This window comes from Triturus cristatus, chromosome 6, assembly GCF_964204655.1.
Source record: "Triturus cristatus chromosome 6, aTriCri1.1, whole genome shotgun sequence".
In the NCBI taxonomy this organism is placed as follows: Eukaryota; Metazoa; Chordata; class Amphibia; order Caudata; family Salamandridae; genus Triturus; species Triturus cristatus.
The window spans coordinates 1,266,459,097-1,266,475,533 of NC_140589.1; the positions used below are offsets into that span (position 1 = coordinate 1,266,459,097).

General features: G+C 46.6%; 1 protein-coding gene across 2 annotated transcripts in view; it reads right to left on the reverse strand.

Moving 5' to 3' along the window:
* The window catches only part of SNX9 (sorting nexin 9), a 730,362-nt gene that overhangs the window by 34,973 nt on the left and 678,952 nt on the right, over positions 1–16,437 (reverse strand). For both annotated transcript variants that reach the window (XR_014963143.1, XM_085612219.1), the window contains one exon: positions 959–1,073. Coding sequence is in view for 1 of the 2 variants with exons in the window: in XM_085612219.1 (XP_085468345.1) it covers positions 959–1,073 (115 nt within the window). In the remaining variant the exon portion in view is untranslated. The remainder of the gene's footprint in view (positions 1–958; positions 1,074–16,437) is intronic.

Sequence of the window (16,437 nt, forward strand, 5' to 3'; positions counted from 1 at the left end):
CAACCAGTTTCTAGTGTTGCTTAGGGATAGGGGACATGAGCAAAATCTTTGTTAGCTGGTTTATCTAAATGAGGGTTGGTTCTATAAGGCTAGGGGTGGGAAACTGTACTTACTGTCACACTGCGTGGTATGAGTATTTGCTAGCTTTAAAGGGGGAAACAAAACTTTGGGTTGGCAAGTCAGGTAGTGTGTGCCATTGATGCAACTTTGTTTAGATTGAGATTGGTTGATAGAGGAATAATCTAGTATAGGATTAGATGGATACCGATAATGTAGAAGAATGTTATCCAGTTTGTCGCCTCCATTGATGCCACAAAGGAACAGCACCCATTAACAAGCATGGATACTACCAGTTATTTTTGCACAACTAAGCGGAACAAATTAAGTTCCAACATTCTGATCAAGATCCACAGAGTGTATTATTTACTTTATTATTATGCACGGTAAAATTGTGTATATAAAGTGGTGGGAACGTAAAATGTGTGGAACACTGAAAATAGTATGCTTGTAGGCATTCATAAACAATTAGCATGGCTTCATGCTCGTTGTAAATTCATGTAATCCTGTTCCTGGAAAAGAATGGAGTAAATGTGTTTCCAGGGCACGGAGGACAAGAGAAAACCCTTTTAAAGATATAAAGGAAGTAGTCACGGATACGGTCCTCTTACGCAATATAGCACTTTATGAGGCTATGCAGCTTTCCATGCACACATTGCAATATTTAATTTTCCTACAATGAAATTATGTGAGGCGTCTTCACCACAGCACTAGGAAATGTTGCAGAGGTAGCTTTTAATTACATTTCGTATTTAGATAAAAAAAATACATGTGCATCAATCAAACACAGAGGCCCATTATCCCAAGTAAATGTTGTTCGAGTTCCTGCAAATTACAGCATCCACTTTTACAAGAGAACATTTTTCCACAATATTTTATTCCTAAAGCTAGTTTGTCTTACCTTGAAGTGCATAAGACATGGTTCCGACACGTTTGATCATGTTCACTTTGTCCTGCGGCGTTATTTTACTTGTCGCCACCAATTTATCGCTTTCTTTCACTTTTTCTATAGCTGCCTGGAAAGCACAAACGCAAGACTGACTAAGAAGTACATTTTGAACAGCCTTGATAACCAGCAGACGTTGCTCTGAAATCTACACCAACTAAACACTTATGAAACTACATTTCTAAATGCTGACACGTTGACATCTACACAGTGCTGAAATTGGAAAAAGTTTACTCTGGGCCATAACTGGGGGTCAAGGTGCAGCAACAAAAAGGGGTGGGGCCACGAGGAGTGGTGTCATGAAAAGCAATCGGCCAGTCAACATATTCATGTATTTTTTCAAAACTCTGCCACAAACAAAATGGGAATGAGGAGCAATACGACAGGAAATCTGTTCAGGCAAAACTGGTTTCAAACGCTGCGTTTTAAAATGTGTTGTGGGGTTAAGGCGCCTGTTGCAGAGAACTTTGTGTGCCTGGCAAATCTCAAGGAAAAATCAAGTTACTTACCTGTACACTGTGGTTGTCCAGTATTGATATCTTTTATAGATTCACATGCTTGAATCTTCCCTGTCATCATGGTGGGAGTCCCACGGTAACAGTAGAAATAGTAGTAGTGAAAACATTACATAGACCTCCATAGAGAGAAAATTAAATTAAGCACTCTAACCACCTCATTATATACCATCCAAAGTTCAGCCAATCACAGTAGAGACCGTAAAGTAACCCTCTCCACAGAGCCACCACACCTCAGATTTGGAGCACAAGTGTGCAAATATAAATATATATTACTCTGAGATAGAATGGTGAACCTAACCGGGGAGGAGGGCGGCTCGCATGTTAATCTATAAACGATATAAAAACTGGAGAACCACAGTGTACAGGTAAGTAACTTATTTTTTCTCCAGTATTGTATCTTTTATAGATTCACATGCTTGAATCCGATTAAAGAGCAGTATTTCTATATATGAATAGAAACAACAATGAAGGCGGGAAGGCGAACAATCCCACCATGACGGTTTCAGTAAAGCATGCAAATCAAACCAGAATTCTCTTAATACAGGTAGAAATAACCATAAAATAAGATTATACAAAAATACACACCATAAGTAGATAAAGAAATAAGGAAGGCTACAAGCCTCCTACCTTAGGCAAAGAGGTGACAAAGAGCCGCTTGTCCCACGGCTATATCTGCCTTCCACCAACTATCTAGGTTGTAATGCTTTGTGAACATGTGCGTTCTCGCCCACGTTGCTGCCCTGCATATGTCAGGGAGAGAAGCCACCACAAACAGGGGAGAAGAAGTTGTGACCTTTCTCGTCGAAAGGGCCTGCACTCTTGCAGACAATGGATGCTCAGCCTTCTCATGGCAGAAAACAATAGCTGAAGTGACCCAGCGAGCAACACTGGCCCTTGTTAGGGGGAGTCCCTTCCTGGGTGCAGAGTAAGAAACCAGCAGCTGCGAAGACTTACGAAAGGATTTTGTCCTTTGTAGGTAAAATTTCAAACCGCGTTTGATGTCCAGAGAATGGAGAGATTTTTCCGCCATCGTTGTCGGATTTGGAAAGAATGTAGGCAGAATTACAAGCTTGTTGACGTGATAAGGTGATGGTACTTTAGGGATGAAAGAAGGATTCGTACGCAAAATAACCCCATCTGCTAAAAATTGAAGAAATGGTTCCTTTGTAGAAAAAGCCTGGATTTCGCTGATAAGTCTGGCTGATGTAATGGCCAAGAGACCTTCCAGGAGAGAAATTTTAAGTTACATTTGTGTATAGGTTCAAATGGAGAACGCATTAGTTGTGATAAGACCGTATTTATTTATTATAGCACTGGAGGAGATTTATACGGTGGGTAGGTCCGGAATAGGCCTTTTAGAAATTCCTTAATAAGTCTATGAGACCACAATGAAGATTGATCCAGACGTCGTCTGTATCTAGAAATTGCAGCAAGGTGAATCTTAATGGACGAATGTGAGAGTCCAGCCTTAGCAAGGTGTAAGAGATATGGAAATACTTGCTTAATGTGTGGATGAAAGAGGATGTAGAGAATGAATGCTGCACCACACACAGAACCTTTTCCATTTTGCAGAGTAACATTTGAGCGTGGAAGCAGCTCGAGAATTTAGTAAAATTGCTTTGCAATCATTGGGTATGTTCAAACTCTCAAATTCAATGAAGTGAGGAGTCAAGCTGATAAGTGAAGAGAAGGGATTTGAGGATGAATTTCTTGCCCCATGTTCATGAAAAGCAGATCCTCTTTTGGAGGAAAGAGAATCGGAGCGCACTCTGATAGGCGAAGAACCTCGTTGTACCAAAATTGCCTTGCCCACCTGGGAGCGATAAGAATTATGCGGCACGGCTCCCGTTTAGTTTTTGGGAGAACTTGAGGAATGAGAGGAAATGGAGGGGAAGGCGTAAGCAAATTTTCCTGTCCAGGAGAGCAGAAAAGCGTCTCCCAACTACCCCGGCTGAGGAGTCATTCTTGCGTAAAAGGTGCACTTTTTGTTTAGGTACGTAACAAACAGATCTAATGGTGGACAGCCCCAGGACTGGAAGACCATCTGCAACATCTGGTCGTTGAGCTCCCATTCTCGGCACTGTTTTGACACCCTGCTAAGAGAGTCGGCCCACTGAATGTGGACTCCTGGCATGTGCACCACTCGGAGTGAAATTTGGTTGAGGAGAAGCCATTCCCAAATCTCTTGAAGAAAGAGAACCTGAGATCTCGTGCCACCCTGTTTCTGGAGATAAAACATGGTGTTGGTGTTGCCCGGCTGAACCAGAACTGGAGATCTCCGAATCTGAGGCAAGAATGCTTGAGGCCCAAGAAGACCGCTCTTAACTCTAGAAGGTTGATATGGCATTTCGATTCCTGGTTGGACCATTTTCTGTGCACTTGAAGCTATTGGTGGTGAGCTCCCCAACCCTCCATGGATGCATCCGATGTCATCACAAACTGAGGAGTTGAGTGAATGAAGGACAGGCCCTGAGTCAGGTTTTTCTCGATCTCCCACCAAGACATAGCAGCTCTCATAGCCGTCGAGATTTGATTCATGTCGTTGAATGACCCCTTGGATTGAACCCATTGAGTGTCCAATTGCTCTTGCAGTGGGCACATCCAAAGATGGCAATTGGAAATTAGTTGAATGCATGAGGACATCATCCCCAGCATAGATTTATACTTTCTGACAGAAACTGACCTTTTTTGACGATAGACGGCATGTCATTCCCTGGAGACACAAGACCCTATCGAGAGTTGGAAAAGCTTTGCCGAGATATGTATCGATGCAAGCTCCTGGGAAAGTCAGAGAATTGGAAGGAATAAGAGAGGACTTTAAGATTGAGGCGGAGACCCAGAGAAGAGAGTTTGAGTAGAGTTCCCGGCTGCCTGAAATGAAGGAGCTTTTACTAACCAATCATCCACGTAGGGGAATACCTGGTGACCTGAGAGTCTCAGAAAAGCAGCTATCGGCGCCATGCATTTAGTGAAGACTCTGGGGGCAGACTTCAAACTGAAGGGAAGCACTCTGAACTGATAATGGCACCCCACTACTTCGAACCTGATATATCTTCAATGTTTGGGGTGAATGGGGATGTGAAAATAAGCATTTCCATAGGAAGAAGTATATCCTGCAGAGACAACATCTTGAAAGATTGGTTTTTGATGAATTTGTTCACTAACCGGAGGTCCAAGACCGGTCTCCATTTTCCCATCTTCTTTAAGATTAAGAAGAATTGGGAATAAAACCCCCGATTGCGCCGACTTAAGGGTACCTTTTCTATGGCGCGTTTGGAGAGAAGAATTTTCATTTCCCTTTTGAGATCTGGCAGATGACGATGTAGTACCTTCGGAGGAGGGGTAGTTGGAGGATACTGAACAAACTCTAGGGTATGACCATGATGGAAAACTTCCAGAACCCATCTGTCAAACGAGATGGACGTCTAATTTTTTAAAGAATTTTGTGCAGGTTGGTTTGAATTGCTGTGGGACTGTAGTGGCAGGGGCCTGGACAAACTCATTGCCTCTTGTTGTCTTCTGGCAGATTGCTGCCTGTTACGACCGGTGGGTCACGAATAGGACGATGCAGTGCCAGACCTGTAACGCTGATTGTACGCCTGATAGGATGTTTGAGGGTAATGTTATGTTAGCTAGATTTGTTGAGCGCAGCTGTTTCCCTGGGGTATCCTGGCGCTATATACTGCCTAACCGTAATGGAGAAAGGATCATTGAGTAAACAACCAGGTCTTCAGTCCCTTCCTAAAAAAAGGAAATCCGTGGCATTCCTCAGATGGAATGGCAGATAATTCCAAGCCTTAGATGTGCATGTGATAAAGCTCCTACCTCCCAAACTGGTCTTTTTAAAAATGGGGGTTTGGACCTTTTTTGCTCCAGTGGACCGAAGGGTCCTACCAGGAGCATACCACTTGAACTTGTTTTTCAAGTGGTCAGGGCCTGTACCGTTAAGAGCCTTAAAAGCTGTGCATAAGGCCTTAAAACGTACCCTTTGCTTCACTGGAAGCCAGTGTAGCCTGGTTAGTTCTTTTTTCACCAAGGCAAATTTGGGAGTGCCTGACAGCAGCCTGGCTGTTGCATTTTGAGCTATCTAAAGCCTGTTGATAAGTTGTTTTTGGGCGTTCAGATAGATACCTTTGCAATAGTCCAGTCTTGACATTACAAGTACCGTAACCACTGTCCTGAAATTTCCTTCTGAAAGGTAAGGTTTAATTTTCCTTAAGATTCGTAATATCAGGAAGCAAGCGGATACCACAGCACTTATGTGATCATTAAATGTCAGTCTGCAGTCAAATGTTACCCCCAAATTCTTGGCTTTCAAAGTCGGGGAAGGGCAGTTGCCCAGATCTGCTGGCCACCAATCCAGTGTCCAAACAGGAGGATTATTTCCGAAAACACTGATCTCGGTTTTGGTGGAATTTAATTGTAAACAATTCGATGCCGTCCACCCAGCTATCTCCTCCATGCAATCATGAAAGGGCACTTCCGTTTCTTTTTCCTCACCGTCGTTAAATGATAACACTTTTTGGGTGTCATCCGCGTACGAGGTTAACTGGAAGCCGTAGGATTTTATTAGGCCCGCCAACTAGATCATATAAATATTGAAAAGCGTTGGGCTCAGTGAGGACCCCTGAGGTACCTCACAAGGAAGGTAGAACGGATGGGATTTGTAATTGTCCAAGTCGACAGTCTGTGATCTATCGGAGAGAAAAGATTGTCGTAGTTTCCACGCCACACCTTGTACTCCTACCTCCGACAATCGGTTCATCAAAACCATGTGATGAACTGTGTCGAAGGCAGCTGATAGGTCTAACAAAATCAGTACAGCCTTCCCTTCACCATCCAACGCCTCCCTTACTTCCCTTACTTCTTCAATAGATTTAATTAGGGCCAGTTCCGTACTGTGTTCAGCTCTGCAACCATATTGTGTTGGATCAAGTAGATGATTGGATTGAAGAAAAGAACTAAGCTGGATATTCATTGCCTTCTCAATGATTTTTGCTGGCAGTGAAAGCCGCGAAATTGGCCTATAACTGCTGGGGTCTGTGGGGTCCATTGTTGGTTTTTTCAGTAGAGGAAGAATGGAAGCCCTCTTCCACTCCTTTGGGAAACACCCTGAAGCAAAGATATTATTGATCAAAGGGTGTAAGGTGGATCCTATAATTTCTGAAGTGGTTTTCAGGATCGAGACTGGACAAGGGTCTGTGGGGATCCTGAGCGTATGGAATTCAAGAGTTTGATGGTTTCTGTTCTTTCTGATGGAAGGAACTGATCAAAGACAGGCCTGATGTTGGGTTCTGTCTGGACCAATTCCTGGGAGAATGTTCCTTCTCCCTTCTGGACTGAAGAGAATGTGGAAAAAATACATTCCACCTTATTTTGGAAAAAAGTGGCCAGTTTATTACACAATTCTGGGCTACTTGCAATCTTAGAAGTATTAGGTGAGGCAAGTTTTTTAACTGTTTTAAATAATTCTTTGGCATTGGATTTCGCTTGGAGAATTTCATGGGAATAGAAATTCTTTTTGGTTTTCAGCAACAGTTCTTTGTAACATTTGAGGCTGTGCTTATAGATTACTTTAATCAGTGTTTTTAGAATCTTTCCTCCAAGCCCGTTCAAATTTTTTACAGACCAGTTTGAGATTTAAGTTTGTCGGAGTACCAAGGGGCCGAGGGTTTAGCCCGCTTGGGGGGTCCACTTTTTTATGGGGACCAATTTTTTACAGGCTTTATCTAGCCAGTCTGTATAGGTCATCACGGCTTTGTCTACCTCCAGCGGGAATGGGAGAATGGTTCTCTTTAATTCCTCTTCTAACTGAGCCCCATCTAAGTCCTTCCAAATTCTTTTTTCCAGTATCTTTATGGGCAGGGATTTGGATTTAAAATAACGGCCCTGTGATCTGACCAGGCCAAGGGTTGTACCTCAGACCAAGAAAGATCGGGATTGTTCGAATAAATCCCATCCAAAGTATGCCCTTTAAGATGCGTAGGACCTTCCACTCGCTGCTTCAGTTCCCCAGTCTCCATTAATCTATCTAAGTTAATGGTATCCGTGTACATGGTATTCGAGAAAAAAGTTAAAATCCCCTAGTACCATAAATGATTCTGAGAACATTCCATTTTCGAGTAGGGTTCCTATTGTCTCCAGGAACCCAACTCTGGGACCTGGAGGGCGATAGAGTAATAGACCTTTGAAATTTTTATGATGCTCCATATTGAAATTGAAGGAAAGAGCCTCGCAGGAAGTATTGGAAGCTGGGGGAAAAATGGGATTCATAGAGTCATTATATATGACTGCTAGGCCCCCACCCCTCCTCAAAGGTCTATTCAAAGTATAACATAAAAAACCTGGGGGGGTTGCTTTTACCAAATCAGGGCCAGAGGCTTGATCAGCCCAGGATTCTGTGATAAAGGCAATTTTAATATTATATTCTTCTAGGAATAACGCACATTCTGTGGCATGTTTGATCAGGGACCTGGCATTTATGAAAACGCACTTAATTGTGGGTTGTGTGTCTTTAAAGGTTGCTTCATCAGGCTTATTGTGATGCCAGCTGGCAGACTGATCCTGTATCTGGGAGTCACAGTGTTTACATGCCCCTAGAGGGCGTTTCTGCATCAACTCACAGACATACCTTGGGCATCTTGAGGAACCTCCTCCAGGTCTTAGCTCCAGGAGCTCGTGTTTCATATATCTCAAGGAAACTGGGGCCTCACGACCAGGGGGACTGGCCCTGAGCCCGGTCCGAGCGCGGACGGGCGTAGACGGGCTTGCCTTAGGCGCGCCATCGGTGCGCCCGCGGCACGCGTCCGCTGTGCGCGTCCGCGTGCCTCTTAAATAGGCAGCATGCGACGACTGGACTGCTAATCCAGTAATCCCCAAGATGTCCGCCCACTCGAGTAAGAAACTGTGCAAAAATGCAAGTGACCCTCAAACAATATTAGCAGCAGAATAATTTAAAAAATGTCAAGTTAAAACAGGTATCAAGTTAAAATGGCATAAAAGTTCTAATCAAGCAAGGACCGGTCGGGCATTGAACGCAGCTCCGACACGGAAGGCAGTAATATTGGAACCGCTGTTGGAACTGCGGTCTGGATGCGTATTGCCCTCGAACTCTGCCCCGAAAGAACTGGAAATGACGTTGTTGTAGCGTTGCCAGGAATTTAGCTGGGTCTGTGTCCTTTTTTATAGATTGAAGGGCTTCATCAATATGATTCCCAACTAGGCATTCACAGTCAAAAGGCGTATCTAGCACCTTAGCCTGAACCTCAGGACGGAAGCTAGTTGCCTTCAGCCACCCCGGACGCATCAACACCGCTGCTCCTGCCATTTGCCGGAATGAAGACGAAGAGATATCCGTCGCAATTTCCATCATCTCAGTGGAAGCTTTTTCCACTTCCGATAATATATCCCTAGCTTCCTTCTTCTTATCTTCGGGAAGATGTTCTAGGAGCGTAGAGATGTCTGACCAAATCTGTCGGTCGTACCTACCCAGAATGGCCATAGCATTGGAGGCTCTTATAAAAGTGGCTGATAGGGTGGCAAACCTCTTCCCTATGTTGTCCAGCCGACATCCTTCTTTATCAGGAGGTGCAGAACATTGAGGTGCCAGATTTTTGGCTCTTCTTTAAGCAGCCTGCATGATTACTGAATCCGGTCTAGGATGACCGATGAGGCATGTGGATAAATTATCTGGGGCTTTGTCTTTTTATCCAGCTTCGGGATTACTACTGGGATAGAAGCTGGTGTCCGCATCAGTTTTAGACCCTCCTGCCATAAATAATCCACTATGGGAATTGCCCTAATGGATCGTTGAGTGCCTGGCTTAAAGTCATATAAGAAACACTTAGTTTGTTTAACCGGCATGGGTAGATCAAAGCGCCTAGAGGCACGTTCTAAAAGGTCATGAAAGCTCCCGATGCCATCAGGGAGAGAATCTGCAGGAAGAGGGATAGGAGATGATGGTGTGGGAACCACATAATCATCCCATTCGTCCTGGGTGTCAACATCAGTGTGTATCTCGCCTTTCTTTATCTTTTGTTGGTCCACATTCCGCGATTCATCAGGAATAATGATAGGAGGAGGCAAAATCTTTTCCCGCGTGGGTCTACGAGTCACTTGTCCTAAGTGTTCCACCGGGGCCTGCTGAGGCGGTGGAGGATGTGGCGGAGCATTTGCCTCGGGAAAGCGTCTATAGTAGTCATTTAGCATGTGACGTAAGTCTGTTATCAATGACACTGGAACGTTAATAGATGCCTCCCTAAAATGGTGAGCATACTCTTCCTCATAGGGATAACGCTCTTGGAAAGATTCTGGCTGCTGAACGGTAGCCGAGTCCGTGAAAAAATACTCTCCTGCAAGGTATGAGGATGGATTAATGTCCTCTATGTCCTCATCATCAAAGTCCTGACATTTGACTTTTAGCTGGGAAGGATGATATGCAGGGCTAAACGTGCGGTCATCCTCAGACTCCTGGAAATCTAGCAAACGTGTAAGTGGCAGCAGAGAAATGTTGGAATAGTCTTGAACTTTAGAAAGTTCCGAATGGATCTTTTCTCCTGTCGACGGGACCGTCGACGGTGTTGACGCTAACATCACGGCCGTCAGCGGAAAGGAGGATAACGTCATCGACGGAGTGGTCGTAGAAATTCTCGTCGACGGAGGAAGGCTCGTCGACGAAGGTCTCGTCATCGGAGATGGTCACGGTGACGCCGTCGTCAGAGTTAACAGCGGGCCTGTCAACGCAGCGGCCATCGACGTAGTGACCGCCGACGTCGTCACCGTCGCTGTAGGAGCTGTCGACGGTGAAGGAATTACATCAGGTCTAACAGAAACAGCTCTCGTCGATGACGCCGTTGACGGACGAGAAGAAAGATCTCTCACAGGTGTTAAAGAAGCAAACACTGGAGCAGTTGATGATTTTAGAGTTCCTTCTGGCTGCTTTCTGTGGCGTTTTCTCTTCAGATCTTTCCTGTTCCTGTGATTATGATATCTTGGAGTTCCCTTGGTGAGAAGAGGAGCTACCTTCTTTCCTTTTTCTGGAGAAAGAGTGGGGCTTTTCCTCAGTGTCAGAGTCTGATTCAGAAACTGCCTTTTTCTTCTGGAGCCAAAGGAGTCTTCCTTCCCTATCCTTGAGAGTTTAGCCCGAGAAGGTGCGGCAGTATTTGCATTCCCTAAGCTTATGGTCAGGGTAGAGGCAATAGAGACATTGCTTGTGGGGATCTTCTGAGAAAAGTCTAGATTTGCCACAAGACTTACAGGGCCTAAACAACCCTTTTTTATCTGGCATTATGAAGGTCACAGAAAGAAATACCTTGAGCTGAAAGCTGGAGGTCAAAAGTTGAAAAAAGCCAATTGTCACTGAGCAGAGCTCAGAGAGACTCCCAATCAAATGACGTGCTGTATGATATCTGAGGTGTGGTGGCTCTGTGGAGAGGGTTACTCTGAGGTCTCTGCTGTGATTGGCTGAACTTTGGATGTTCTAAAATGAGGTGGCTAGAGTGCTGAATTGAATTTTCTCTCTATGGAGGTGTATGTAATGTTTTCACTACTACTCTTTCTACTGTTACCGTGGGACTCCCACCATGACGACGGGGAAGATTCAAGCATGTGGATCTATAAAAGATACAATACTGAAGAATAATGATGATAAAGTAACTCTGGCGGTAACTGCCCTAGCCGCAGAGCTCTGTGTCTTGTCAAGTCACTCTTAACATATAATCCTTGCCAGTAAAGAGGATGTGCGACACCTACATCTTCAAAACCTTGTTGTCAGGGCCGGACTGGCCATAGCGGGCACCAGGCGTTTCCCCGGTAGGCTGCTAGGGTGGGGGCCGTTTTTGTTACCGGGGGTCGGCAATATCGGCCCCCTGTAACAAAATCGGCCGAAAGCGGCCATTGCAAACTGCTCGGCTGCACTCCCCCTCACCCCAGGGGGGGCCAGCTGAGCAGTTTGCCAGGGCCGGTTTCTGTTCCCAGTCCGGCCCTGCTCGTTGTCTTACATAAATAACATCCTGTACATTGATATACACACTTGAATGATTTATTGTCAATGTATAAAGTGTGCATCTGATGTAAAGGGCTGAGACCCTATATTAGGGTGAGTAGCGCTATAAAATAATTAAAAAAATAGTACTACTCAAATAGTTTTTGTGTAAATACGCGCACAGACTGATACATCTGACATTCTTACAGTACATGCATATCTCTCATACGCAGGGACTGAAAAAAATCAAAAGCTTGCCTCCGAATGTAGTTTGTCTCAAGTAGTTGCAAAGTGTTAATTTGTTTGCCATTGGTTCCCCTTCATATCACTGACATCAAGGTGCTAGGCTCCGGATAGCTCACAGCCAGGATTATATTCAAACAAATGGAGGGCTGATGGCTCTTTAAATTCACCCTTTGTTTGGGCCTAGCTAGGATTTCAAATAAGAAAGCACCCTCTTCAGCCTGAATACTGCTGCTCCGAACAGAAAGCAGACCACGTGCAGGCGCTGCTGAATTACACTGCGACAAATTCAGCATATTTCACTGAGGCCAAACAGATCCTCGATCTGTCTATATAATCCCTGATACATCCCCAATTCGTCTGGTTCCCCCATCATTCCAGCACTGTACTATATTAATGTAATTTAGATTTGATTCCTGCTTGATTCATAAATGGAAAGTAGTCATACGATTTCCATCAGCTGTATGTCCATTTGAACTCTCTTCATGACGTCCCATTGCTGGAGTAGTTTGGGAACAGTGTCCAGTGCATCTTCATTATGTCTGTACAGCTGGGAACAGTTTTTTCCTTTTTGTTTTAAAAAGTACATGCATCTCTCCTAAGGTGCTTTTAGATGCCTCAGGGGTAGATTTTTGAATTGTGCAAGGTGAAGTGTCAGAAGAGTCTGCATCTAGTTGGGTACATACACCCTTCATGCCTCTTCAAGGTCGAATACTCTGACAAATGGTTGTTCAAATGCCGCTGAGATTAAATATACTAAGCTGCTTTGGGATACGGTTAACGCCCCTTTTTTGAGAAGTGATTTTATTCCGGAGCTTAACTCCTTTGTCTCTTGCGAATCATGGTTAGCACATTTCCCTGTCATTTTCGACTCAAATCAGGAGATTAGTGGTCCAATTGCGAGCTAAGGGGACTAATTCAGGAACACCCCCCATTAGATATTACCCTCGAGGAGGTTCTCCTTACCCTACAACAAAGTGGAGCCGGAATGGCCCCAGCTCCCGATGGGGTACCAGGTGACGCATTTAAAGCAACCAGGGACTTATGGGGCCCCATCTTGACAAGGGTTCTCAATGGGGCTGCGGAGTGAATGATCCATCCTCCCTGGGCTGTTTCATTCATAGTACCCATTTTTAAAAAGGGTGATAAATCAGACCCCACATGCTACCACCCCATTTCCCTCTTAGTTTCATCAGCAAACTGATGAGTAAAAGACTACTCATTAGACTTGAGGAACGGGCCCAGGATAACTCCATCCTATCAGAGGTAGTTTGGATTTATAAGGGGTTTGGGGACAGTCGATGCAATGTACAAATTTAGAATTGTGGATTGGGAAATATACCAGGGCTAAGCCTGGATTTCTTCACCTTGTTTTGCTGATTTAAGCAGTGCATTTGACCTGGTAGACCATTTGATTCTCTGGTCAACCATGATCTCCCTTAGCACCAGGAGGAGATTATCTGCTTTCTCGCATGTTTATATAGGAACTTGTCATCTAAGGTTTGGTACGGCTGAACTGTGAATGTCCCGCCCCCCCCGCACACCCTTTATGGTAGGGAGGGGAATCAGACAGGGCTGTGTATGAGCTCCCCTTCTGTTTTCACTATTTATTAATTGAGTCGATGGTGCACTTCAGACTCTGTAGGCAGATGCGCACAGCATAGCTGGACATCATGTCCCCGTGTTGTTATATGCCGCAGATACTGTTTTATTCTCTAGGACACCCATTGGCCTGCAGAAGCTGATAAATGCATTTCGGGCCTTCATGGAATCTAAGAAAATGGTGATTAATGAAGCCAAAACGTATACAATGGCCTATGGGAAGAAGGCACAAAAGTGTAGATCCTTTTTTATTGGGGACTCACCAATAACAAGAGTAAACCCCTTCTGTTACCTAGGATTTTTATTTTCGAGCAGTGGTACATAAATCTCTGGTGCAATAGTTCTTAAATTCTAGATATAAGATGAGCAGAAAAGCCTGAAAGGTTTGGCAACACCCATAAATGTACTTATTTGTTGGTATTCGTAAAACATTTTGCATCCTTTTCCCACTCTGATAGCGTTTAGAGATGTACTCTGGTCAAGGACAGGAATAAATCCTGAGTAGTATGGGAACATCCCCAAAATTAGTGGGGGTGTAGAAGACGGGCAGTTCCTTAGTGGGCATAATTCGGGGAGGGACAAGATGTAAAAAAAAAAGTAAATTTTCACTAATGTCAGACTCTACCTGTGTGGTACAGTGCACTAAGCACAAATGAACATGCAGAAATGCTTTTGAATGAGCATAACTGGGAATGCATAAAATATTTCTAGGAGTAATACTGGAAACCCAGGTGGATTTCCCAAAAATTTAAATCTAAGGTGGCTTGGCGAGCCAGCATGGCGGACATGTGCTGAGCGAGCTCCGTCAAGCCGGGAATTTATCCGACATTTATCCTGCCTCTCCGATGACAATTTGAACTCTGCAGAGACCCTACAGCCCCTCGACATTGGGGACGCCGTCCTGCGCTGCAGCGGGGCTTTCGTTGGGGCTTGTGACGCCGCTAGAAAGTCTCGGCCGGATCGGGGCCTGCTGGGGGCGCAGCCTCACTTCTCGACGTGAGACCGGGACACTGCTTTGCTGATCATCTGACTTCTGATGGTATAGAGGCGGCGGAGGCCGAGTGGACCGTGTACGTAGCCCGATCAGCGGACAGAAGCTGTAGAAGGGGGCCCGTGCCGCGGATCGAGGCCAGGGACAGCTCGGCGGTCAACTCGGACCGCGGAGGTGAGGTGTGGCGCCTGGGGGCGGGGGGTGACGGACCTGGGCTGCACTCGGCACAATGAGTGAGTGAGCCGGCGGTCCCCTGTCCCCTTGGAGAGAGCACGTCCTTGCTGCGGCCTGGGAATTTCTCCGTCAGCGGTGTTGCAGATTTGGAGGGTGTGTGGCACTAGGCCCCGGCAGATAACATTGGCGCTTCTTCCCCTCGCCCATCCTTGACCTGTATGGCGGCAGGAGTTCGTCGGCGCCCTCGACCTGCGGTGGAGGCCTGAGAGGCTGCCTGCAAGCCCCTGGGCTTACCTGGGGCCCTTCTTTAGACGAGGATCTTCTCCTCCCAGCCCCCTCTGGCCTCAGGGGACGCCCATATCGGTGGTCGGTCAGCCTGCGCATCTGACCTTGGTGACTCCCCGCAGACTGGGGGCATGTGTGTGCCAGTGGGGAGTGAGGCCTGGAGATGAGGTCCTAGGCGAGATCTAGAGGGCCCGAATCAGCGCAACGGACAGAGTGCATCTTGCCTGGGCTGCAGGGCTTACCCGCATTGGCGGTCAGTCTGGCCGCGTGAGGGCAGCAGGTGGACACTTCACTGACTCCTGTGCGGCGGAGGCCTTCAGTCGGCCGGTTGGCTCTACAGTGGAGGCAGCCCCGTACAGGCTCCTAATCAGCGGCCAGGTGGGGTCGCGGGAGGCCGCGGCGTGGGGACTCCACTTCTCGCCTTCACCTCAGATTTTCCTGGACGTGCGGGGGGAGCCTGGAAGGTGGCCATGACAGGGGACAAAGGAGGTAGTGGCCCGCCCAAGAAGGGGCCCATTGACAAATTCACTGGTCCGGGGGCGGCAGCTGGCAGTTCCGGTGGGCAACAGGGGACCATGCCTGATAATGCGGCACTCATGGCTGCTATCACTCAATCCAGGTATATGTTGGATGCCAAGATAGGGGCAGTTGCACGGACATTATGCTTCTGCAGCAAGATTTGCGTAATGCGGTGTCGCGCATTGTAGAGGCTGAAACTCGCATCTCTGGGGTGGAGGAAGATGTTACCATATTGAAGAATAAGGTGGCCGTCATGGAAGCTGCCCAGAAGGGGCTTGCACTGCGTGTGGAAGATGCCGAAGGACGGGCCTGACGCAATAATCTACGCTTTGTTGGGTTTCCGGAGGGATGCGAAGGAGGTAACATGGAACGCTTTCTCACGCAATGGTTGGAAAGTTGGCTCCCTCCGAATGCGTTGTCCGTTGTTTTGTTGTAGAGCGGGCCCACAGAACACTCATGCAGAAACCCCCACCTGGAGCTCGTCTGCGGCCAGTGATAGCAAAGTTATTGAATTATCTTGACCGTGACGTTATACTTAAACAAGCACGCCTCAAGGAGCCCCTGCTCTATGACAATGTACGTATTCTCATTTTTCCTGATTACATGCGGCTTGTGCAGCAGCAGCGGCATTTGTTTATGGCAGCAAAAGCCCGTCTGAGAGACCTCAAGCTTCCATATGCTCTCCTGTTTCCGGCTCGCTTGCGAGTTGTCTATCGCTCCCGCACCCACTTCTTCGACTCTCCGGAGGAGGTCTTCAAATGGACTGATGAGACTGTGCGGGTGCAGATATACACGCCGCCTGGCAGGGAATCGGACTCCTCCTCGGGCGACGCGGCCCGGAGGGGACCTCGTGGCAGCAGAAGGGTGGCCGGCGGTTGCGGTCCCGGCGCCGCTCCCAATCCTGTGGGGCTTCTTCCGGAAGAGTTCCACCACGGGGCGGCAGACATCAGCGGACTGATTGATGGATCTGTATGGGACTGTGGGGTCCTAGTCTGTTGCTCGGAGAGACACGGACAAGGGCCAGAACCCTGCCAGGCTGTTGCTGGTTGGGGATGGGCCTAGGGAGAATGGGCTGTAAGTTGGGGATCCATTAGTCAGGTTGGCTCTCGTCCCCCCGTTG